General features: G+C 31.4%; 2 protein-coding genes across 5 annotated transcripts in view; both read right to left on the bottom strand.

Moving 5' to 3' along the window:
- The window catches only part of LOC126835664 (phosphatidate phosphatase LPIN3), a 207466-nt gene extending 192276 nt beyond the window's left edge, over positions 1-15190 (bottom strand). The window contains exon 1 of the mRNA XM_050568398.1: positions 15187-15190. The gene's annotated coding sequence lies outside the window, so the exon portion shown is untranslated. The remainder of the gene's footprint in view (positions 1-15186) is intronic.
- LOC126835666 (solute carrier organic anion transporter family member 74D) lies at positions 190-22889 on the bottom strand. 4 transcript variants are annotated; one of them, XM_050568404.1, is made up of 10 exons: positions 22716-22889; positions 4927-5151; positions 3910-4855; positions 3720-3845; positions 3517-3583; positions 3281-3434; positions 2985-3210; positions 2743-2871; positions 2404-2570; positions 190-1147 (listed from the first exon to the last, which is right to left on the bottom strand). In XM_050568404.1, the coding sequence occupies exons 2-9, from the start codon at positions 5068-5070 to the stop codon at positions 2410-2412; spliced, it is 1953 nt and encodes a 650-aa protein (XP_050424361.1). In that variant the 5' UTR covers positions 5071-5151; positions 22716-22889; the 3' UTR covers positions 190-1147; positions 2404-2409. The 4 variants fall into 4 exon arrangements, with proteins under 4 accessions (XP_050424361.1, XP_050424360.1, XP_050424359.1 ...); XM_050568403.1 differs by having other exon boundaries at positions 192-1147; positions 22167-22888; XM_050568402.1 differs by having other exon boundaries at positions 196-1147; positions 3910-5151; positions 22716-22887.
- Positions 22890-27200: the final 4311 nt, after the last annotated feature.

The raw sequence follows: 27200 nt of genomic DNA, 5'->3' as shown, positions 1-27200 counted from the left end.
ATTTTTAGATGTTAAAAATTATTTCTCTATTAGTATAAGATGAACATAATAAATAATAATGATAAACATTATTTAAATAAAACGCTAAAATAAACTTAACTAGGACTATTTTTAATTTTGTACTAAAAAAAAAAATTAATAAATATAATAATTTATAATTAACATTGATTAACAAATTAGAAAACAAAAAATTGATTTAAAACAAAATATTCGATGTTCGAGTAATAATTGCCTTGTAATATTTGGCCAAATAACAAAATAATTCACTAATGTAGATAAATAAATTAATATTTTAGTCTAATAATAATAATAATAATAAAAGCTACAATACGTATCGATTTACATTAATGTATACTCATTAAGAGAGGTAACTTAATGGATGTGATGTGTAAAACAATAAAATGTATACAATTATATAAAATTACAATAAGAACATTTGATAATATGAAAGGTTACAACTTAAAAAAGTGATAAACAATTAATATATTATATTTAAAAAAATAGTTACAGTCTTTTTTTTTTTAATTGGAGTATGTGTCTTATATATATGCACATAGATATACATTTATATAGGGATGACTCGCAAACAGACAAATAGAAATAATAACAGCATTTGTTTTTTTATAATTCAAAATAATTGCGACTAGTCAAGTTTGCCGTTAATATTTCTGTATCATTTAAATGATGTGGACTGTGTTTAACATAAATTCGATGACATTACACATTGTATTAAAAGTAATTGACTTAACAAAAAAAAAGGTAATAAAAACAAATTATTCAATTCATAATAATAATTTATAAAAAAATATACTTCGTTAAAAATATTTAAAAAATTAAAATTTTAATATTAAATTAATCTAAAATATTTCTAGAGCATTTTCCGTAACGTGATGTTCTATTATTTATAAGATATAATATTATAGTCATGATGGCCGTAAATAATTGGCAATTTCTGGTATAAATAATATTCATCACCATTCATCTAAGTATTATATTTTTTTTAAATTAGTTTTATCAGTAAATAATATAAAATATAAAAATGTAAGCGCACAGTAAATGTATTGGGTAATGTGATAGCATTTTTACAGATCTAACTAAGGTTATCAACAAGGAACATGATAGCTGGGCTGTTGAGTACGTTGAAAATCTAAAACAAAAATAACACCATTTAAAAACATATACTAAATAAATATTAGAAAATTAAATGATTCTGTTCACATAAAATAAAACATTTTTATTACGCATACAGTAATTATTATTAGTGTTATTATTATCAAGGCATAGATACACTTTCTATTATTGTATTTTTCTCTAAATAACGAGTTTTGAAAGAATTATTTTTTACTTAAATATCTATTAAAGATTGATTTATACGTATTTCAGTATTAGTGTTGTTATATTATAATTATGTGTACTCTATGTCTTGAAGTTATCTTACTGAACCACCTATACGACCTATATTTACTGTCGTAGCAGAGTGTAATATTGTTAGATAACCCGATACCGTTTTTTTTTTGTCTAGAATATTACCATACAGTACAAAATCCTGTAAATAGAATCATAATTTTTAGCTTACGGCATAATATTTTCTATACTCGATTCCAATACATGATTTTTTTTTAATGTTTTATGTATTTACTCGAGCGTTATGTTAGATTTCATATTTATAAGCGTGCATTGTATACAAGAGTGTTATAATCAAACAGCTTATAAAGGGTATCTGATATTTTGAGATGCCAATTTTAAAACTACTTCATACTTTTAGGAAATAAGCTGTAATATAAAAACCTACTCGTATAAAAATATAAAATATAATAACTATTTCACTATTTCATTTTATATACCATCATATTTTATTGCTAGTTTTGATATACAGCTTAGTTGTTGGAAACCCAATAAAAAGAGTTGTTTTCCTCAATTCATTAAACATAATCAAATAATATTATAATTACACTATATTCTCGTTGTTTTTTTTTAAACATGTTTAGCACTTTCCAAGCATTGTTTGCTATTACCGATAAGTGTTCTTCTTCGGTTAGTAAATTATTATTAAGAGAAATATAACTATATCGGATGCCTATACTACTCGATACAAGCTGTTACTTTGAGTTAAAAATCTTAATTTTCGTGGATGAAAATAATCGGTAATAAAAGGTTTTTTATTGCACGTTCTCGACTAGTACGTTAATTAATAGGCTGTAAAATGTATAGCTGGGACAGGTTTTCCGTGTCTACGTCCACTGAGAGGTTATAGAACATTATCTAACGCGTGTATTTATGCTAAGGAATATACATCCCGCTATTCGGAATTGTTACTGTACATTGAGAATAACTCGAAGTACAAGATGTACTGTGCAGTTACATCACTGCAACACGTGATACGTGTTTGACGTATTTACATACCTACTGTCAAACAGCCGTTTCCGTTTTTTCTGTGATAGGAGTCAGCTGGCTTAGTTCTTCTTCATTGACTGGTAACTGGTGCTCGTCGTCAAAATTAATACTTCCAGCTTTATACCATACGATGACGTCCACAAAAAAGGCACATAACATCAATAATCCAGTTATACCTGTAAATAAATCCCCATGTAATACAATTAACACTGGTGTACACCTTAAAAGGGATTTATAATTGCTTTTAACAAAACTTCATAGAATTAAAATAAAATTTGATACATTGAGTAATGTCATCGAAGTTAAATTTAAATCGATGTCGTCCTAGAAATAAAAAGTAAACCATACCATGATAAAAAATTCGAAATGAGTCCGAATTGTAGAGAGTACACGCTCCTGGTTTGCCACATGTCATTTCCCACACCATACATGCAGAGTCGACCACCGCTCCGTATATGATAGGGCAAGGCACGTTTCCTTTATAAATATTAATAAACATCAGTAAATTCATTATTTGTGAACCTTACGACTTCCATCAGTTAAATTCCGAGAAATCTGTGTTTTTCAGTTAAAAACCTTTTACTACTTACCGAATATACCAATTGCAAATTGTATGAGTCCCAAAGCCATCGCTTTGTCTCGAGGATGCACACACCTTAATATGAGCAGCATACTGCCCACTTCGGAAGTGGAATGGATAAACACGAATAGCGAAAATAAAGCAACGTACCAAAAACCGGTATCTTCGCACCCATTATCACAAAGTCCCGGCGTCGCTTCGGTCGAATTACCTTCCATGCACAAGCAATCTACAAACTGTAGATTTAAATAATTAAAAATGATTTCTTGTCTTGATCAGCTTTTGCAGAGTGTATTTGATACCGACTTTATAATAATTCTTGTTGATGCTGGTTATGTTTTGGCACCCAGCGTGACACGCTGAGAAGTACGTGTGACCGTCATCACCACATATTGGACTAAATGTCTCTTGGTCGCACACGCACTGGCTGGAGCACCGAGATTCAAATTTGGCCAGATTCCTAAGAAATAAAATAAAAACATAACGGTTACCAATAGAAATAAACCCAAGAAGACCGATAAAATCAAATTAGTCCTACTTACTGTTCGTCGTAGTGTAACCCCGAGAAGTTTGACATTGGACATCCGAAAAACATCAGTATACCCATACCTAAACAATATTAAAATCTAGTCAACCATTCGGCGATATTGATTAACGGATAAAACAACATTTATTAGGTCATTCAACTTTGATCAGACTTCTCTTGTTTGTTCAGTCTACATATTTTAACATAAATCATTATTACCAATAGCGTAAGCCACAGCTGTAAACGCAATCCACGCAGCTACTGCTCTAGCGTTAGGACTTTTCTTTAATATGAATATACCGGATATGATGATTCCAATGCCCATCACCATAATACCGTAGATTCCTGTAAAAACAGTATATTTAATCATGTACACGTCTATTGTAACCAGATAGTTGTACAAATGTACCTGTAACCATGTTCGCTGTGTGTGCAGGAAATCGGAATTGCGACTCAAAGTACTTAGGCAAAAACGTGTATATACCGGCAATCGGTAGCAAATGAAGCACGCTACTAGCCGTCCGGTACATGAGTATGTCGTTCTTAAGGAGCCTTTTGATGGCGGTCGGGAAGTCTTTTAATCTCGGTGCTTTAGGAACGGCTGGAACGCTGTTACCACACACTTCGCCGTTGGTCGGTTTTCTGGCGATTGCCGCCACTTCGTTGGCGGACGGCGGTAACCGTTTTGGGAACGCGAACATAGGTATCGAAGCCAGTAGTAGCGTGGCCGATATACCCACAAGTCCTAACCACCAGGCTCCAACCCACCGTGGATCCGTCGTTGAGATTTCTGTGTCCACCGATAGATCAGCGTATAAGCTGGTGCAAAGCGCCCCCAACAGAAATCCAAACGACGGGCCAAGAATACGAACACCTATGGTAATGGAAAAATAGAGGGGCGATTCCCGACTAGCCACGTTGTCGTCGATAAAAGGTATTCCCAGCGTGTAGACGGCCGTCTGGCCCATTCCTACGCCCAGCATACTCAAAAAAAATATGGTTAACACGATTTGCGTGTTTTTCGACTGGGTTTCTTGCTGACTTAACACCGACTCGTGACACACATCTTGACGATCGGAACCGTCGAATCCGTTTTCCGGTTGCAGGCATACGTTGGGAGCGATCGCTGATAAATTGCTATCTAGTGCCCCGTCGTATTTGGATATTACCTGGTGGTGTCCAAAAAAAAAGTGTGGAGTAGAGCACGAAAACGCGGCCACAGCAAACAACACCATTCCAGACGCTATCCAACGAGGCCTGTGTCCCTGACCACCATAGTAGGTCAGTAACAACGATGATCCGATCTGCCCGATCTCAGTGGCACTCATCACTATGCCGGTGGTCTTGCTCTGTAGCTGGAACAGTTTTTCCAAGGTGGTGATAACGCTCACGAAGTACGTATAAAACATGCCCTGAAGAACCCAACCAATACAAAACGTGGCCAAAAACGCTTGTTTCGAAGCGAATATCTGCATCCACTTTGGTGTGCACGGTCCAATGCCGCACTGGGTGTCGTCTTTAAAGTCATCGCTACTGATGATAACAGCCGGTAAAGTGGTGCCGACTTCATGACTTGCGTCTTCCGGCTTTTCTTCGGGTCCTTTAAACGCTGCCATACTAGCGTTTCAATGGATTCACTTTCACTTAAATTCTGAAACATAAATACAACGCGTTAAAAATAGTAATTACAAATTTCAAATAATAAACCGGCCCTAAAATGTCCAGATGACTTTCGCTTGGTCTTTTTTCTAATTAAAATTGTGCTACGCGACGGCTTATCCGAGTTTTGCTCGCGCTGTTTTGTTTGGATTTGATACGTTTTCACGTTATAACGAGATTGGGGTTCAGAACAGTGCGCAATGAACTCTCTCTCTCTTCGATTCCATTATGTACCCCTGGGGCTTCCTAGTAAAACACCTAGCACAAGGTCGTTGACAATTTAACGTCATGGGCAAAGCAATATACATGCGGCAATGTTCGGAGTCTTTCGTGCTGAATATGACACAATGTGGGTCCATCTAGAGTACAATGTAGGGGCGACCTTGGCATGACAAAAGGATGATAGACTGAACGCAGGCAACCAGTTATACGATTGAATCTTGCAAATCCACAGATGCTAATACACATATGTGTGGCTAATAAGCGTCGGAACCAACGCAATTTAAATTAGTGTCAGTTGCCCACACACAGTACCATCATCAAAATAATCAAATTCTTTTCACGTTTGAATATTTTATTAACATGTTTTTTCTTCCAGTAAAAGTTATTATTCTTTTGTATTCGTCAAATGCTAACATACTCGGCCCGTGTCGACGAAATATTACAATGTTCTATTAATAATAGAGGGCTGATGTATTTAAGCACATGTCTTGATTAATCGACTAAAACCGATACGGCACATTCCTTTTATTTCTCATACCGTCAAGTAGTAACCTATTGTTTTAGTTTTTTTATGCCAGTATACTGCCAGATCATACCACCGATATATTCATATCCATTAATACATTACCTACCTACACACTTCAAAAAGGATTTTTAATTATTCTGTTTATCGGTAAACTTTACCGTGTAAGCTGTCGAGTATTTTTAATATTCAATATTATTTTTTAAATTTAATTGATGAAAAATATGTTTTGTAAAAGTTTAACAATCATTCCGGAAGTTGTAATAAACAAATTACCGTTTGTAAAAAAATAATGATAATATGTAAGTATAAATTAATTATAATAACTTTTACTACAATTTACATCACATAATTAAAAAAGAACACCGCCTGAATAAAAGCATCTCTAACATATGTTTCAAATCAATTAAAATTTACATAAAGTTATTAAAGTTATAAACAAACTTATTGATTAAATTATGTGTGCGTAATAAATATTTTTAATATATAATATACACCATTGCATTACAGAATTCAAAATATTTTACTTAGCAATTTAATTTTTGTCGAGTATATTATTTAAGTCGTGTACCAAATCACTTTAGCCAATTGACGAGGTATGCCTAGTCATAATACCACAATATATAACAACCACAATAATTGAACGAGTAAAGGGAGTCCTTGCAATTTAATTAGATTTAATATAATTTCACATTAAACTTGGTATCGTGGTAACAAACAAAATAGACGAAAGTCCCGCGTCACTTATATGTTTGTTATTAAATTAAAAGTAATTTATTCAACAATTTTACTAAAAAATAAAAACAAGTTCATACTTTTTGTTTAGACGCGGGTAAGTTATGGGTCCAATTCATTCTGGTTGAAAAATCAGAACACTCTAGTCACTCACATTTTAATTAAAATTTATTTTTGTTCACACATTTTACTCAAACATGTGGTTCTAATGAGTATGAATGCATTTTACTATAAATATTATATAGATTTATTTCAGTTCTTTGAGTAATATATTTTAATGTAACTAAAAAGCATTTTTCTTCAAATTATAGTAATATGATACAAACAAATATTGGTATAACATAAATGAGTGTTCCAAGACAATTTGTTTAAAAAATGTTTGTCTTAGAGTTGCGGCCAAACGAATATGCGAATGGTGACTCCGCCTTTTGCAGTCGGTGGCCAATAGCGAGCAGTATTTTTAGGCAACGATCACACACCAAACGCGCGCGATTTATATATATATACATTTATTTATTAAATATCTATTTATTATATATATATATATTCCGCCAACAGCTGATGATTGTTTGTGTGATATTGCCTGGCGGTGGGCGGTGTCACCAACCGCACATTCTTTTGACAGAAAGTATAGCTGTTTAATTGTCATTTTACTATTATTATAGTAGGTATTTCCATTATAATATTTATAATACGACTAAGGCCTATTGAATGTTTCGGCTTACATTAAGTAGTATAATTTTATGCACGGGTTATAGGCCATAACTAGAAGATCTATGGTATTATATCAGACGCTTGTAATATAAAAACAATGAAAAACACGAATTACGTACCTATTCTCTTAGGCGTTTATTATAATAATACACATTTAGCATTGTATATTTGATGTGCATACCACTAAGTATAAAATATAGGTAAACTGAGCTAACCTTCGTGCTAACGAAAACAAACAACAAATCATAAAACCTTCATTAAACAAATAACTGATAATTTATGTAATAATAGGAAACTAAGCTTTGCTCTATTTCATACACATAACTCTTTATAGATCTACTTTAAGTATTTTTTTAAACTACTAAACATTTTTTTTTTTTACATATGACTTTTGAGCAAAATGAAATTGTACTTCAACGAATTACTTAAACAATTATTACGGTATTGTAAATAGTATACGACATGCGCCAAGTGAAGGTGTGCTTTTCGAAGTATGTGGGTATAAGTCGTCTCCGCCTATTAACACGAATATTTCGGATAATAACGAATAATAATTACATTAATTACACGTAGAACCTTGATGGGTCCATTAAGTAAAACGTCTGTGACTAAAAAAACTGAGAACGTACAAAACGTCTAGTCCTATGTATCCGTTGGTTCGGTATACCCGTGAACCATTACATTGCCAGCAGTCGATGCGTTTACAGTGCCTACTTGCAAACGAACAATAATATTATAAATACATCATATTATTATTGTAAATAATAGTAACATAATTGTACCGTTTGACGGTTGCCATTCCTCTCGAGCCATTCAAACCATTAACACGAGTCGTCTGAACCGAACATGACTTGTTTGTTTTACGTAATACGTAACAACTCAAAATTCCTGCACTTGGACCTGTAGGTACTCGTTTAGCACTATCGGCTATACAGCAGTTAAACAGCGTCGGCTAAGACGACACACACCCCGCTGCCACCGCCACCGCTGCTAGTTTCTCTGCTTTCGCCGTGCATACATACATATTATGTGCACATTGTCGCCCCCCTATCCGGGTTTGGGCCGTGAGCTGTGTTGGCGGAGGGGAAAGAAAAAAATCGCTTTCGCATTCGATTAACACGTATTGGTGTCCTGGGTTTTTTTTTTTTTTTTTAAGTAACGCACAAAAATATTTGACCATCGGCCAGAAACGCACTCGTTTGCCAAATTAAAATACCAAACTGGAAGGAGATCCACGGCAATTAAGATTTAAATAATATTTAAATATAGTACAAATTATATTATTAGCAGCTGCTAATATTAAGCATAATATAATCATTTAATATAACTTCTACGTTTCAGTGAACGTTCGCGCCACAACAGCTGCAACTGTCGACCAAATAGTTTTTAAAACTGTAATAATATACACGTGACACCTTAGGGTGTGGTGGTACAAGGGTTAAGATATTTGATAGACATGTTAAAGTATATATTTTTCAGTATAACTCATTAAATAATAATATACATATGAATTACGACTCGAACAACTATATATATATATATATACATACAATTTAAAATATAACTGATAATTTTGATAAGCCGTGTATATTTAAAGCAATATGCCATTATCAAAGAAACAGAAAATATTTTAATTTATATGCGAAACTGATAAGTGGTTGGTTTTATAGCGTTTTTTAGCCTACGGTTACTATTACCCCGTTGAGCTGAATTTGCGCGATGCAGCGCCTCGTAAAAATGCTAGCAAGTTTTGTTCGGAAATTATTTAGCTACCGTAAAGAGCGTCGAATATAATACATATTATGTAACTAATAAACATCTGTTAGGTACTAGTTCAGGAATACTATGCGATTAATTCAATAGTGGAAAGCAAACCGCTTTTGCATCATTGATCTTGTTTTCTAAAAAAAAATGTGCTTAGTATCAACGCCTATTCCTCCATAAATAAAGAAAACCATATTATAAAACCGTACAGATTTTTCAAGTAAAAGTGTTGAAAGTTAATAAGTAATTTCGTCAAATAAGAATTATTATAATTTGTAAAGTTTAGGTAAGCCTACATTAAAAAGTAATCATTTAAAATTGAATCACCATGCGTATCAATAATAATATATTCTGTACGTTACAAAAATAGTTTAATTTAATTTAGATGATAAAATCTAAATGCCGCCATTCAAAATCTGAACAATTCCTAATGTGTGTTCATAAAGAAGAAATTGTAACATCATAATTCACATTGAGCCAATGCGAGTCGTAAAATATTTAATATAAACCATTATTATTAATATTAATCATACAATCCTTAATATCCTATATATTTTATTTTTTAAAAAATATTTACTCATTATTATTCATTTATATGAACACACTTATGTTCCACACCCCACGTAAATTCACCTCCCATCAGAGCTTGAAAAAACATTTCACTTAAATAATTTTTTTATTTGTATACTACGATTATTAGGTTAAAATATAAGTTTGGATTTTCAAAATCTAAAAATATTGATTTTTCCCAGCTCTGGTGAACGTACTACAGTATTTATATAATTTTTTTAATATAACAGTTAATAAGTAATAACCGTTCATCTTTGTGTGTCTAACCTTGGGTTATCTTAAGTGAATGTTCAGCGTATTTACTATAGTAATCAGAACTCATATTTTATTAAATTTTTGCGATAAGTTAATTCAAACTATCGTTTCTTGTTGTTGTTATTTTATTTTTACGCAGCTAAAGCCTGCTCAATGTTAACATGTTAACATTGAGTTCGATGTTGTGATAGGTCACGTCTTGAGATTGTATAACATTTGACGGTGACATCATCCGACCTAATGTGTAGAAAAAAGAACTACCCTGTCATAAATAGATACCCGACGTTTTCATTCAGTCGAGAACCGACTACAAAATTAAAATTAACTTATTACTATATTTTACACAGGTCTATAATTTATTGTAATGGAATGTAAATAAGGATAAGTTCAAACGCTCATTGATTATTATTTTCGGGTTATAAGTTTTTTTGTACAATTTTTTTATTATAACAATAGTTAGTTCTCTAATCTAATGGCAGTTTTTGTCAACTCGTGGTATACATTGTTTCTTTTTTTACTTCTGGTAAAACCTACATAGGGTGTGGTAAAGCGAGAATAGCAACGACAACCACTGGCGGTAGCAAATTCCTATTGAGATCACGTGCACTCGACCAAGTTGTACAGCAGAACGTCAGCATACTAACGTAACATCGCGGTGTCTAGCAATAGAGCTGTACATGAACGAGTTTCAATGTTCAACGTTCATTAACAATAGATTAAAAAACTAATGACATGCGTTGTCTGAGATTAGTATTGTTAGGCTAAGCATATACATACCCAAACCAAGCGCTGTATAAATGTATATAAATACATTATGTATATATTTATATTTAGTTACTTATTGCTGTATACCTTTTACCGTGAAGCTCTATATTTCACCGATTAGGGTCAATTTATTATAAATAATCCATCTTGTGAATTATGATCGTGATGTAACTGCTATACTTACCCATGTAACATGTTGGATATTTATGTGACACAGGAAAATAATGACTGGATAATTTCAATTTAAAAATATCTTAAATAGCCAATAATAATATACAGTCTAATATCTAGTTGTACACAAGTAACGGTAGGATTCGTCACTATCAAAATCTAGTCAAAAATTCAAGTTTTTATTGTAATAATATCTCCAACATTGTATAAAAATAAGGAGAAAACCTTGTATTAACACGGGATGTTGAAAATTCTAAATTATGTACATATAATTAAAAAAACTGTGTATATGATATTTTATGGTAATAATATTAGGTAAAATAGGTAGATTCAAGATTGGTTAAATAATGATTCACGATTGGAAAAAATGCGTTTGGATACTTAATTCAATTTCCCCTACAACTTAGTATTGCTTTTTCTTTGTTTTACAAAAGCCATTGAACTATTACACAAGTCTTATACATTTCTGATAATGGCAATACTTACTTAGGTTTTCGAAAGGTTACTGTATTATGAACGGTTAAATTACTATGGTGCTTGCTTATCTATACATCGTATGGAAAATACAATGCAAATCCGCCGATGTCTTATTAAAAAATAAAATCAATGAAATTTTCATGAAATAAAACTCATATTACATTATTTTTATTCTATCTGTCATAACTAACTACGACTGTATTTTATTAAGACTACTATTTTTTTTTTTTTTCTTGTTAAAACCTACTCCGGCGTCAACAATAAATCTTCTTTTATATCTTATAAGCCACTCGGGTCACTTTCAATTTCCTTTGTCCACAAAGATGTTACAACGTTCAGAGTGTTTTTGCATACCATTTAACGGTCTAATACACTCATTGTGAAGGTCAAGACCAATTTATTCGTATTATGTGTGTTCACGTCGGCAATGATTTCTAAAGCTGTCTGCGAACAAGTTTAAAATGCCGTACACTCCTTAAATTATTATACATGTGTTGTTCGCATTGTAGTCGTATTCCTAGAAAGACACTGTAAGGTCTATAACAGAATTGAAGTACCAATTGTGAAGCTAGCATGTTTAGAATGTCAAAATGAATCAATTGCGCTCGTGTTTTCAATGGTTGGTGAGTAAGTGGGTATTAGTTTCATTGAAAAGAAAACTTTATTAAGTTTATTTCCTCAAAATGGTAGCTACGGTTCTCAGAGAATTTGTTTTTCGAATATCGGGATGAGAGTAAGACCACATGTAGTTTTATCGGAAATACAACCATTTGGCTATATTGTCAGTGTAATATGTGTGTTCATCTGTTCATGTGTCCGTCGATATGCAGATTCGAATTTTTCCTTAAAATTTTACCAATATGTTTGTTAGATTTTCTAGATAAACTGATTAAAATTGTGTGATGATTGGGTTTCATTTTGACTGCCATTTTTTTTTCTTTCGTGTAATGTATTGAACTAAGAAATCTAAAATTTTGCACAGTTTATGTGGTTGGCTAAAATAATTATGTTTAAAATTTCTACTCTCAAACATTATTAAGAAAAAACAATAAATAACATTTTTAAAATATTAATTTACATTAAGTGTTAACCCGAATTCCAATGAACCATTTTAATTTTGTGTCAGTTTATAAAAGTAATAATAAATGTCTGCGAAGGTAACTTCTTTTTAAATGGATACCTATTTAAAAATATTTCTTAAAATAATATTATTTATTCACCTTGTACAAAACTTTTAACCGCAAGCAGTAAAGTAACCACGATTGATAGTTTATTTATTTGAACAAATGCCCGTCTATAAGGGGGGGGGCGGATAGCCAATCCACCAATCTTAAATCTTAAACTGGTAATTTATGTACATAGGTCTAATCCCAATATTCCTAACTCACTTAATCGAAATGTCATCAAACATATCTTGCTTCGTCGCCATGTACAAAATAAAATTACCGACTTCAGTTTAACCTATATGCATAGTTAGTACGTACAGGATTCACCCAATATAATTTGTTAATAACTAATATCAGCTGTCAAAATTAATAACATTTTAACTTCTGACTTCTCCACTAAAAATCCGCAAACCAATACAGCAATAAACTATTAAAAAATTGAATTGCACTCTATTATTGTAATAAGAATTTTGTTTTTGGCTTTCCAGGTATGAATATACTCGATATATTGAACACAGATTTTCCCCTCAAATAACAATAAAAAGCTAGTGCAAATCGTTACTTATTCATGTATGGAACGAAATGGAATTGTGTAGATTACATTATTAATAAATGGCCTCTAGTGATATTAAAGTTCATCATAACATTGAAGTTGCTTTTTAAATATTAAAACACTATTAACGAATCGTGGAAACGCGAATTTAAATTGTACAATATTAATAAAAATTATTTCTTCAAACTTTCATTGATATTAGCTAGTACTCTTATCACAAAATGAACCATTAAATTCCACTTAAGCGATATTAGTTGGTTTAATTACTTTTCATTACTAGGATATTTTAAGGTTTTGTGCAGCGGGTTCTAAGTTACACGTGCTGCTAATATTGACAAATCACAATGCTACCAGTCGACAATCATATTACTACAGTTTAAAATTTTATTGTTCGAGTATACACACTAAATTACGTTTTTTCTTTAATCGTTCACTTAATTTTTAATTAAATCCTAATGTAAGAAATTTAAACTCTATTCGATCATGTCCGATTTGTACAACAATAATATTGATAATTACATATTCATTAAAATCACATATTCGTTCATCATAATATACGATGCCAAAAAATAGGTATGTTAATTTTCAATGGTCGGGATTTTTCTACATTATTTAGATAAAATGTTTGTTAGAGTTGAAAACATTTTTTTATTTGAATAAATAACATATGTATAGAAAGACGGAATTTTTGTTTTGTTTTATTGTTCAACTGCGGCCGGACGTAATTTACCGGACTCCGACTTTACCCAAATACATACAAAATCAATATACGTACGCAAGTTCAATGAATTGAAAAAAAAATTACCGTTATTCGCACATAATATTATCTACGTTGCATAACACATTTTGTATCGTTCACAAACTCTCTCGGTACTGCACCGTCACTGTTCTAAAGGCATTTGAAGGACTAAGTCATGTTGAAAATCTTCCATACATAAAATTACGAGTTATCGGTAGAATATTATGCTAATAATATTATGTATTAAATATATGAGCTTTTCACATGCGCTTGCATGATGTAAATAATTATTGTGTAAATAGGCAAAAGCTGTTATGAAACCATTATGTGGTTGTTGAGTATAACCTAACTACGCTAGGACGTAAAATTATACGTAATTAAATGTACTTGCTATATATCATTTAAAGAAAAATGGAACAAACATTCCGACAGTTAAGGGAGCATAATATATCCATGAAATTTCTTAAGTCTTAAAAAAAAAACCACGTGCTTCAGTGTTTAATAACACTATAATAAAGTATAAACTCACCAATTGGCATAATTAAGGAAAGTAAGCATAACTTTTTGTTTTAACCAAATGTTTTTACTAGATGGAAAGTATTATGTTGTAATATTTTAAATTGAATATCAGTCTAGTTATGGAAATTTCATTTTAGCAAAATTGATGGGTTTTAAATAGGTATGTCGTTAAACAATAATAAATTAGTTTAACGGTGGCATACAAAAAACAGACGTGGCGCACAATGGCACAAGATAATTTCGCAGGTCGTAAAATACTAAACCAATTCATTTTAAGTACTATATGTTTACACTTTACACTTAAAAAACATGTATTTATTTTTAAACGCGTGTGATATACCCTTCTTAAACCTGCATACAACCTTGTGATGTTACTATTAAATTTAATATTGTTTTTGTTAACAAAACAGAAATAAAAACATTAAATGAAAATAAAAAATTGTCTATTTTCTCCTCTCTCGCATCATTATTAATTCATTACAATGATTAGGTGGACGCTACCCACACATTTTCGAGGCACATAATATGACATATCGCTAGAAAAGCTTAATCCACAAATTCATTTTTTCGAAAAAAGCCAATTATAATTTTTTTTTTTAATTCCATCGATTTATTGACTATTTCAAACAAATTAAGTTCAGATTATTAGCATCAACATTTTTTTTTTTGTATGTTCTATAAGTTTAGGTCAGTTCGGTTTTGAAATATTATATTATTCTAAAATGTGAAAAAAGAATTTGTGAAAATAAATACTGTAGAGGCTGTGAAAGTTCTAAAAACATCAAATTTTCATAAAAAAAATAAATGAGAATATTATTTATACTAAAACGTGTCAACTTTTCATTGGATCAAACAATTTTTTCCTTACGAATTTTTAAAATTTTAAGTTTATTAGTATTTTTTAACAAAATTATTTAAAAATTATGTTTTGGTTGAGTTATTGAAAATTAAAAAACGCGTAAGGACAGATAAAGTACTCCTTCTTTACTGTTAAAATTGAATGATTTTACAACAATTACAAGATATTTTCATTTTTATTGTATAAAAACTGTAATTTTTTTCTGTAGTATTACTGTGATAATAAAAAAATAATAATAACAGCCAATAAATAATCCTCGTTACTGTATTAAAAAGTATACATTATAGTGTAAGCTCTCAATTAAGAATTTACAAAGAATTGCCTATACTTTACTCCTTGATAAATAGATAGGTAGCGTCCTCCTTATTACCAGGGACAGGAGATGGAATAATAAGACATGTTGTTTGTGCACAAAAAAAGAGGTGAATGAAACTTGAAAGGCCCATACTATGTGGTTGTATGTATATTACTATGTTTTCCCAAGCATAAAAGACGCCTGCCACAATTTGATTTTGAATACATTACGCGAACATTATTGTCGAGTTTGGCTGTTTGTTTGTGTGTATTTAAATACGACCAGGTTATAGGCCAACGAGCAGGTATAGCTGTTGATACATCTTGATTAATGCAATAAGGTTTCGGTAATATTTTATTCATGGACACTTCTCGTCTGTCATATTTTTCCTCATCAGTATTTATTTATTTGTAGTCATTCTGGATGTTTAATAAGTATTATAGTTTGACTACAGCGTAACTATTTGAACGCGACCAATAACATTTAGTGGTCTTGTTTGATTTTATAGCGATTCAAACAAAAACCAATCGTAATATTGTACAAAAAATCATTCTTTTACGTACATGATTCGTTTCTTGTACGTACATTGTACGTACGAAATTACAAACATTAAAAAAAAAACAATTTGACATGGGAAGTTTAATTTTTGGTGTAAATTTAAATGGATACCTAACATAATACCTAGATGAAAATGTCAGATTAAGTACACAACTATGAATTTTAAGTATTAATACTAAAAGTACTCTAGGCAATGTATTTCATTTAATTATTAAATGTAAATTCAAAATTAAAACAAATTGTGGGTCGATAATGATTTTTTTCTATGAATAGGTATATATTTGTTTTCTCATTTAGTACAAATAACATTTGAAGACTTATATAAAAGACAATTCAAATAAGGAAAGTCATTAAAAAAAAACGTGATCGTTTAAAACCTACAACCCATGACGTTATTATACTTATTAATTGCAAATCATAATAAAAAATACACTACCGGTATAATTTATACTAATTAGTAATTACTATTTAACAAAGGTGTATACATACGAATTATATGGCCTATGTATTTTAATAAGCTAATTTAAGATAGGTAGAAAACAGTAATTTGAAATTTATATCACACAAACATGTATATAAAACATAATAAGTTCATTACAGCTCAAATCTATTCAATTGAAATGCATATAATATAATGTCAGCCGAAACAAATGTTACTTATCAAGCATATGACCGTAATAAATTCTGAGTCAACCATCAAGTTGTATCGGTATGCTATAAATTAACAACACATTTTTAATTTAACAAATTGTATAATATTTTTATATTAAGTTTCTTCAGATGGTGTAGTATTTGATACTTTAAACTTACTAGAAGTGTGAAAAAACCGGCGAATAATCGACGAATAAAGTTATATCTAAAACTTAAATTTTAATACATTACATAATCCTATCCTTTATTAATAAATAATTCATGTGACAAGCAGTATACATATATATATATATATAATATATATATAACAACTATTATTTTTAATATTAAATTATAAGTGTAATGCTCAAAAATTTTACTTGGCAATTATCAATGGATATTTTAGCTCACTATTATTATATTGTGAAAAACTATTTGGTATAGGTAAATACCTACTCGTTAGGAAATAAGAATATGTTAAAAATCACTTAGGTTGCATAAATATTAACAGCTGTGTTTTGGGGACTACTACAATCAAGGTAATAATAGTAGTTATTATAAGTTAAAACTAAGGCAATATTATTTTAGTTAAATGGCAGTATTGTTGTTATAGCGTGATGATATTGAGAATACAGAGTAGATATACTATTATTATGTCCAACCATTAAAACGATAAAACTATGTTTTACTTTTGTTTCAGGCAAATTTTATTATCACTTTTGTCTGACCAATGACCTTGTGTCATCGTGTAAATTATTCAGCATTTTATTTATGATACACCTTAGCTTTGATTTTATGTTGCATAAATAATTAGATTAATTTTATAATTTAACAAATCGTACTAAACAATGAATTTTAATTGTTATACCCGCCGTGTATAATTAAGTATAAATTGCATTTTAATGTGAAGAAATGTACAAATATGTTTAGAAATTATGCAAGCAAAATTAATCTGAGTATTACAATAATTTATGAATTATATTTTATAGAATGTTTATGTTTCTTTTTTTGTGGATAGCCTGTATCTCTGTTAATTATTCTCAATTGATCAATAACGACTCCAACATTATTGTTATATCATTCGCTGACATTGAATTAAAAAAGGGTAGTCTGCACAGGCCTCGGCCCAGTAGACAAATTTAAAGGCTATACACAAATGTTCTTTTTAATAGAACCGTCCCATCATTTAATAAACCCGCGTCGAAACATATATGTGCCTCAGTTAGAATTTGCCTAGGGGAGCCTAGTTCGCTTCTGATTAAAACAAACACCTGCGGGCTGCAATACTACAAAGAAAGTAAAAACTAGAATACAATTTAAATACAAATACATTTTCTACTACTTTAAATTATAATTAATGATCAATTAAAAGGGTTGATTTTAAAATACTTAATACATTTTAAATACTTGTTTAATGTATAATTACACGTTTTTAACAAAGATATCATTGATATAATAATAATTATAATTGTTGAGATTGCCATCATAATAATAGTCTAGACAGTTCTGATTTAGAATGATATTATTAAGTACTCCATCACAATACAATTGACTTTATAATGTATTAAGCCATTTTAACGGTAAATGATTAAACCGTTCTCAATTAAACTAAAGCTACAACGTAAATTATGAAGACCCGCTTTTCTTTAGTAATGACATTAAATAATAAACACTCAACCCAGATTTTTGTTTACAGCGAAAAACACAAATTACATTTAATTATCTACAAGAAAATTGAAAGCAATTTGCGTGCCACATAAAATTGCAGGCAATTATTAGAGTAGTTGTACGTTAAAATATGTTTTCTTGTAGAAATAATACAATATTAGTCTAAATAAATGTGGACCTATATGATTATATTTTATAATTATCTTCTGAAATGTGTTTTCTATTTTTTCGGGTAGTAGGTATATTAAAAATAAAACTGTTAAAATTAATACAAAAAACCTAAATTATTTTAAACTAGCACACGCTGATTGGGCTAGAAAATATAGATCTACACTGTATAGTGCATATGCACACTTTGAAATATTAAGACATTTAAAAATAAAAGGATTTCGCTTGTTAACTGTCTTTATTAAATATTATCCAAATGAACCTAAATTGATACCAATTTATTTTCTTAAGTCGTATAAAACGAATAATATAATGATTAGCCCATTGGTGTTCAAGACGTACATTTATTTTCGTAATCTTCTCTGTAACCCTGACCCGCTATCTTAACTCTCTAACTACCATCGCTCAATAGTAATAATTCTTACTTCGGTTAATTTTTTAAAAAAAATTTTACTTTTCTAACACTTACAATTATTAAGATATCTCGGTACCTATATTCATACGTACCTATTATTTACTTATTTATTTTTAATTTTTGGAAACCAAATAAATGTCAACTATGTTTATATCGAATCATAATTTTGAAAACACATATATTATTTATTTACATAGGTTTATATGTAAATAATGTAAATATGTTTATATGTATACTACATATTTTGTACGAAATATTAAATTACCTGTTAATGTTTGTTTTATTAAGCAATTAGAATTTAGCTAAATATTACTGTGGTTTTTGTTTTGACCCTTGGATCTTAGAAACCCCATAGAAATAATAATTTATTAATATTTTTATCGTTAAAATTTTAAATTATAAATATATAAATTTACTATCTAATTGTTGAGCCATATATTATTTATTAATAAAGGCTATTAAAAAAATTAAAAAAATAAATATATAAATAATCTACCAAAACCCAGTGTTTTGCTGAAAATTAAGTACATTAGTTACAACGCATTTTCTATTTCTTGTTAAAATAATGAAGTTAAGTGCACCTAGTTCTATACAAGGGCGGATCCAGAGGGCAAGTGCCACCCCGTTGGCAAAAAAAAATATTAAAAATAATAGTATTGAAAACTCCTAAGCGTCAATAGGCTATTGAGGATAAAGCCGTTAAAGAACAAATTTGTTCTTCCCCCAAGACCCTTCTACATACCTACGCCTATGCTCAGCTATATTATTTCATTTTTTCCTGTAAAGTACCCCCACTGTAAATAGATGCTGATTCCGCCCTTGGTTCTGTATATGTATTTACCACCACTCGTTCGTAAGGGATAGTAAATAAGGAGATTACGTTTAATAAGGTTTAATATGTAGGTATGTTTATTGTTAAGCCTTGTCATTCTGCTTACTATCATTTCCAGGGACACTATTTACTATTGCTGCTAATTTTAAATTAATAATTTGAAACGTTTTGCATATATTAAATGGTACTAAATGATTAATAACATACAATGAAAAATAAGTATAAAGTTGTAAGCAAATCAATTTTCCACTGAAGTTATGGCTAAAAATTTATTGTCGATTTTTGTTTGTGTCTACAATTTTTAACTAAACGTGACTAACTACATAGAGGTCTTCTACGTATAGGTTAATTCACATACACTATCATAGAATAATTATTATAATTTATAATCAATAATATTTTATTATTTAACACTCTGGATCGACGATAATATTTATTCTCAAGGATAAATATTATGTTTAGTTGTTGGAATTTTAGTTCGATTACTAGACACCGACCACCGTAGAGATTCTTAATGGTAATAATATGGAAATATCATATATAATAGACCGCTAGGTCTAAGAAACATGAGTTCAACGGTTCACTAACACGAGTTTGACTATTGAGTTCTAAGTAAAATAAAAATAAGCACCTACATAGATGCTCGGCTATAAAATTAACATTTCCCCTGATATTTCACCCTTCAAAAGAAAGTTATTTCAGTCTTGCGTCTTGTGTAGTAAATATAACCCCGACGAATGTTACAAACGGTTCTATTCACTAGGATACATTTTTAAAAGTATTGACAAAACCGCTACGCTTAAAATAACACAAATTAAGCAGACCAAAGCTGCAACGTAGACTATAAATGTTGTGTTAAATCGTGGGGAACAAATTAGTTATATTATAGTTCTATAATAACAGTTCGTTGAAGCAAATATTAACGTCAGAACTGTTGGCCTACAATATTTACCGACCACTTACGTTCGCAATGATAAGCCGCTACAGTCTTATACTAAGTGTTGCATTGTCGATAAGTCAATACAGAAGGTTTTTGATTTATTTTTAAGAGCTATGTCATAGTTGCATACGTTATTCTTTATATACCTAATATTAATTGTAAAGGGATCGATTGTAACGGTCTGAGGTGGCGCCGCGCTGCATTTACCGGTAGCAACAATTATTTCGTATACGACCCGTACCATTCCTATGGTAAATTGAACGTTCTTATACCATAGAACCCACCCTTTGCTCGAGAAAATTCCATCGAGCTACCTACCTGTGACTGGTTTTCGGCGCCACAAAACAAAGAAAAATCAAAAAACCCGGTAGTTTGTATTCTATATTATAACACATTAATACTCGCATATTATGAATGATATTTTGTAAAATCACGAATCGACTATCGCCACGTCGTGTTGTAGACCCTACGACGAAATAGATATGCTTTGTACATAAAATATAACATAATACAAAATCTAGTTATCTCACCGTGTTGCTGCGGATGCGCATAGAATCAACAATAATAATATTATATAATATGTGAGTGTGTGTGTGTGTGGATGATAACAACGGCGCAAACATACTTTTTGACGGTTATAAAACGGTACAAAACGTTAAAAGACAAACACAATTCACGAAATTTCCGTCTAAACGCGGGCGAATTGGTAAAAAAATAACCGGCCATGTAAACTGTACAGTCAATATAACGATAAATGATGATTATTTATATTAATTAATAACGCTGTGACTAATGGGTCGTTAACGCAATACTATATGACAAACAAATGTTCAAGTGCGGATTTTCACGGCCTTTGACCACAACCGTGGCAAACGTTAGTCGTCATCGAAACCAACGCGATGTCGCAATACCCAGCACTTGGGGGATGTGAACTACCGCACGGGGTTAATGCTCTCTGAATGGAAACGTTTTTGGGGGGAAGTGGTTGGTGCCGGCAATGACGATAACGGCGGCGGCGACGGCACACGCCGTATTCCGGGTGACTTGCGAAAGTGCGATGAGACAGGTTTTTCTTTTTACTACTCGTTAGTTTTTTATTTTTTTTTATTTTTGGCATAGGACTTGTCGTTACTACGATACCGGATGTTATGGTTTTCGGGCGACGCCACGAAGCTCCATTCCCCGAACGCGGCGGGGTAGTGCAGTAGTACGACATAGTAAAATATAGTAGTATAAATTAACGATCGAGCGTCCGAATAGATTTTGTCAGAAAAAATACCGCTTAAGACCAATTATAGGTATACCGGTGTTACGCGCGACCGCCTCCTATCGCCGTCCTTATCGCATACTGGTCAACAACCGCGGCGTTAAGTTGTACCTAAGTATATATTTTTATAAGTCGTACATAATTTCTCATTTGCCATACTGCCACAGCTTAAATACTACTGGTTTTTTTTTTCAAAACTGACCTGTAGTGCCGTGTACTGTAAACCGTCGCGGTCGTCATCGTCTGTCTTGTGTCGGCGATTCCGGTCACTTACGATCGCTTGCGGCTATCATCAGCTGTTATCGTGCCGCTCCAGTACATAATCATATATTGTTAGCTTTTTACCGAACGACTGTGAGCGATTCGTCGGCAATCGGCTGCCGTCGTTTGGTGTACACAGAACGAGCAGACCACTGGCATTAGAAACGCGACGAAACAACTCCAAATGACCGCAGTGAAAGCGATTCGACGGTTCTCTATCACTATTTTCGATTGTGTGTGTATTTTTTTATACTAATAAAAATGAAAAAGAAAAAAAAAACAATAATCATACGGCGAAGGCGCAAGTTGGGATTATCGGATGCGGCTTCGACGGTTTTTTTTTTTTTTTTGTATTATTACCACACTATACGCGGAGGTGGCGGCGGCGGCGGCGGCGCACGAGCAGAAACAATATGAATGAGAGTCCCGGCGACTACTATAATAATATCGTTATTATTTTTATTGTTATTGTTATTAATATTATACTTACTACTACGTCTATAGACTATACTGCGCACCGGTCGAGTGTGTGAGGAGAGCGTGCGCGCGTGCGTCAGGATGAGGCCAAACCGACCGGAGCACTGCCGGCGCTGGTGCTGGTGCTGGTGCTGGTGCTGCTGCTGTTGCTACTACTGCCTGCCTGCGTCCGCGTGCGCGCTTGTTGTTGTGTACAGGCAATGTGTGTGTGTGTGTGTGTTGTTGGTTCGGTAGAGTAAAGCCACAGCCGCCGTCGCGCGACCCACAGACGACCTTCGTGCTTGGCCGGCTTCGATCCAGATGGTGTTCGTGCGTGCCGGTCGAGCGGCGTTGCCACGTGACGACAAAATATATCCTTTGCCGGCCAAAGTCGATTCCTTTTAAAGCTTTCGACTTGAACAACATGCTAACGTACAATAGGTAAAAATAGGTAGGTACCACGTTTTGTGGGTAATTTGTTTTTTTTAATTACATTACAAGCAGCCGGCAAGCCAGCTAAAAACATTAGGCTATAGGTGTGCCATTTAAAAACGATTAATCATTTAACACCGCAAAACGCATGTCTTATGTTTCGCTGTTTCGACGTTTCCCTCTACATCCTTGAATAACTTCACAGCAGCGCTCACTGAAGGGTATAGAGTAAGTATGTATTTTACTTTGGGTCCGTTCGAGAGGTTGAATTACCTTTTAAAAAGAATGTCCGAGACCCCTTATCAAAAATGAATGGACCGACGCAACTTGTAAATGGGTTCAGGCGCTGATTTCCGAGATAACATCATATCGTTTCGTTTGGCGTTATTGGATTGATATGCACGGAACAATTCTTCCGAAGAGCGCAATAACATTGACAGGACACTTGGGATCGCTGCATTAGTGCTAAAAGAAAATAATTTTAAACGTCTGTAACTTTTATTTCGAAATAAAAATAGTTTTCTATTTTTCCCTAATTTACTGAAAGTAGTTTTTGAATACCCTTTGTATTATTATAATGCCATATAAGTGAACACACTTAGCTTCAGTTCGATTTTTATCGAAAAATTACCTATATTTTACTTCCTAAATAGGTGGGGCAACAAAAACGTTGACTGTCTTAAATTAAAAAAAAAATATGCACTAACCTTTATAAATGTTCCATACATATATACTTATTACTTTGTTGTAGCTTTTCAATTCTAAACTAAGAAAAAGGTCAATTATTATAGAGTTTTCCCGGTATTTAGAAGAAGTGGATGGATAGTATTTGTATAGCAATGTGGCAATAATGAATAGCCTCTAAACTTTAATTATACTTCAATTAAAATTGTGTTTAAATCCTACTTTAATTCCTCAAATTTTTAATATTTACTTCCTTGTATTTTTTAAGTCAAAAATTGATTACAAAATCAACTTACAAAATAACCAGGAAAAAGACCGATGAGTTCAAATATTTTTTACAGAACTAAAATCTGATCATTCTAAGTAGACATAATTTTTCCGGGTCTAAATTGGTTATTTACCACCAAAATGGCTTTAACTAATAAAAAAAATAGTATACGTTAAAATAATACAATTTAACCTGAAAATAAATTTATATGGTCGAAATTGATTAAAACCACTTTTTTCTAAAATATTTCCTATATAAAACTTCTTAAAAACAGTCAGCTTTCAATCCCCTTAATAGTAATCGGTATGTTGACGTTTAAAATTAAAATATAATATCACAAAATAGTGACGAGCGTCACAATCTACTACCTCTTTTAGTCTTGATAAAACAACAAAATAATATTATTACATATATGTTACGTTAAATGAAAATTGCAAACCGTGTTTGACATACACTATAATAGTTAATAGTTATAATACTTAATTGAATAATTATAATAGACAACACCAAAGTGCAAACAAAAGACAAACTGCAAAAGTACTAATCACATCACAAAGGGTCCACAGTCTAAAAACAAACGAAGGACCAGAGTCCAGACGCCGCAAGCTGTACGTTAGCGACGACGGGAAGCTGTCCATCGTTGATGCCTAGTTTATCGTTTTCTATGTTTTATTATGTACTAATTTTTTTGAAAACAAATTTTGCATTTTTCGCGAGCTGTTATGTCTTTGATCAATTAGAAATTTTCAGAAGTATTGTCTACAAAACATTTTAATTATATCATGTTCATTTTATTGGATTTGCTCTAGGTATTAGCTTAACCTGCAGAGGTGTCAACAGAAATTATTGATAAATTGCACGGGATGAATATAGTTTGGCTGGTATTTGTTAATACTTATTAAAAGGTATCACTGTTATTGTTAAACGTGTTCTATGAAAGAAAAATGCACGATTTCAACATTGCTAATTTTATTTAACTTTCACAATATACTACACTTATGCGAACATTATAATTTAATATTGTAAAACTTTCAATAATCTTATAAATCATATTTCAGATATTATTAGATGTATAAACTGGTATACACAAACATGAATATGAATTGTTAAAAAAAAATTACAAGCAACTAATCACTCTTCAACTAAGTACACTAAGGTAAACAGGTGTCACGTCTCACGAGACATCATAACCCCGGGGTGTCATATGTCTCCTGACCCTTTTGAAAGAACCTTTTGAATAAATATAAAAATAAAGTATTGTGACAGTAAAATTTCAACGGAAGCAGCTGCAAAGCAAGTTAAACACAGATGCACATTTACAAAACAAAATAATATATTGTAAAGAATACATGTGTGAACCTGACTTAATAAACGGTAATAATAATTATCCTACTATTTAAATAATAAAATATATGAATAACAATAATTATTTACATTTATCACATCGACTGTCATACTATTACCGTAAAAAAGTGTGTTTCAAGTTTTTGGTAATCGAGCTATCATGTATTCTGGTAACTTTTAAATAAGAGAAAATTTGGGGGTGGCACCTATAACAGTAAAAATGAGAGAGAATAGATCGAGATGGTTTGGTCAAGTTAAAAAATGGAAATAAAATTAAATAGCAAATAGGGTAAGATATTTAAAGGACGTGATACCCCTATTTATTAAGGAGTTAGATATAGGCAATTTTTGCAAAGTTTTAATTTAAAGCATAAACTGTAATGTATAATTATTAGTTTAGTAATTAGAACTCTTTCTTAGACTATTTTAAATAGTTTCTCCATCTAGACGTAGTTACGCAAAATGCGTTTTTCTAAGTCCATGGTTGTTTTAGAGCAAATACCCTTATTATGAAATCGAAAGATAACAAAATTTTGGAAATAATGTCATAACCGATTTAAAAAAAAAATAACGTGAAAAAGGTTATATCTAAAATAGTGTAATTTTAACTTAAATATTAAGCTAGATATTAGGTTTATCAAAAAAAAAGATATGAAATTGTCTCCCAAAATGTTGTCATCTTTCGTTTTTGTTATAGGTATTTTTGCTCTAAAATCATCATGTAGAGAGTAAAACGTCGCACATCAGTAATAGAATTTCATCAATATCACACATTCAGCTGTAAAGGTAATTTGATTTATAATATGGTTTTTTTTTATGTCAGTACTAAAAAGATATGGTACGAACAAATTAAATATCGTATGCAATTAGTTGGTAAAAATATGAAAACACTTAATCTAACCCCCACACACCTCTTATATCGTAACACCTCCACAAAACAGTCGTTTTATCAAACTTAAATTTTATCTTGGCAAGTCAAACGTAAACATTTAGCTAATTCCACAAAATAATTGCTAATTTGTTCAAGGTATTCCTAGAAAGAAGATGCTAACGTTAATTAAGGGGCAAAATATAGGCAATATATAAGCTATACAACCTAAGTTGGTGATTATTTCTGGTACGTCGAAAAACAGTTTTTGGTATTAACTAATACAGATACTTCTAATAAAAAATGGTCAAAGTTCTAAAGTGGGTTTTTTCTTCACTGGGTATAGTTTTCAAGGTTTTAAAATTAAACTGAGTTTAGTCTAACTTTTACCTCTCGGTAACAACTCTCAAGATTTTTGGTATGGAAACAGTCGGGCTTTGCTTCCAAGGCAGTAATTGATGTCGGAGGGGGTCGGAGGTCAAAATCCTGTACGGTTTTGATAGTTATTCCAAAAAGAGTTCTACTAGATAAAATCAACTAGGCGAAGTTTCATATTTCATCTTGCTATGAAAACTATTGACCACTTGCGTAAGCATAACGCTTTATAACTGATGTTCAATTTGTTATCGCACAATTAAGTATCGTTTTTTGACAATATATCTCTGTATTTGTATATGAACTTTTATTTAAGGTTAAATAATTGAATAGATATTTAGTGGTTTCTTAAATATCATACATTGGAAATTGATTGGTCCATTCAATTGAATGAGCCATAAAATTGCTGTATGGCCCGCCAGAATACTTTAATTTAGAACAAAAATGTCATTAAACGTTTAATGAATAAAATGGTAAAGTATTCTAGAATAACTAGTTTAAAATAAACATGATTCATTTTATAATACGATGTATGCATATTACCTATA

This window comes from Adelges cooleyi, unplaced genomic scaffold (genome assembly GCF_023614345.1).
Source record: "Adelges cooleyi isolate 19-005CV unplaced genomic scaffold, UGA_ACOO_1.1 ACOO_flye_CR_arks_rails_tigmint_CR_PRNA_23, whole genome shotgun sequence".
NCBI lineage: Eukaryota > Metazoa > Arthropoda > Insecta > Hemiptera > Adelgidae > Adelges > Adelges cooleyi.
Note: the sequence above shows the minus strand (reverse complement) of the source record. Positions and strands in the feature narration are given on the sequence as shown.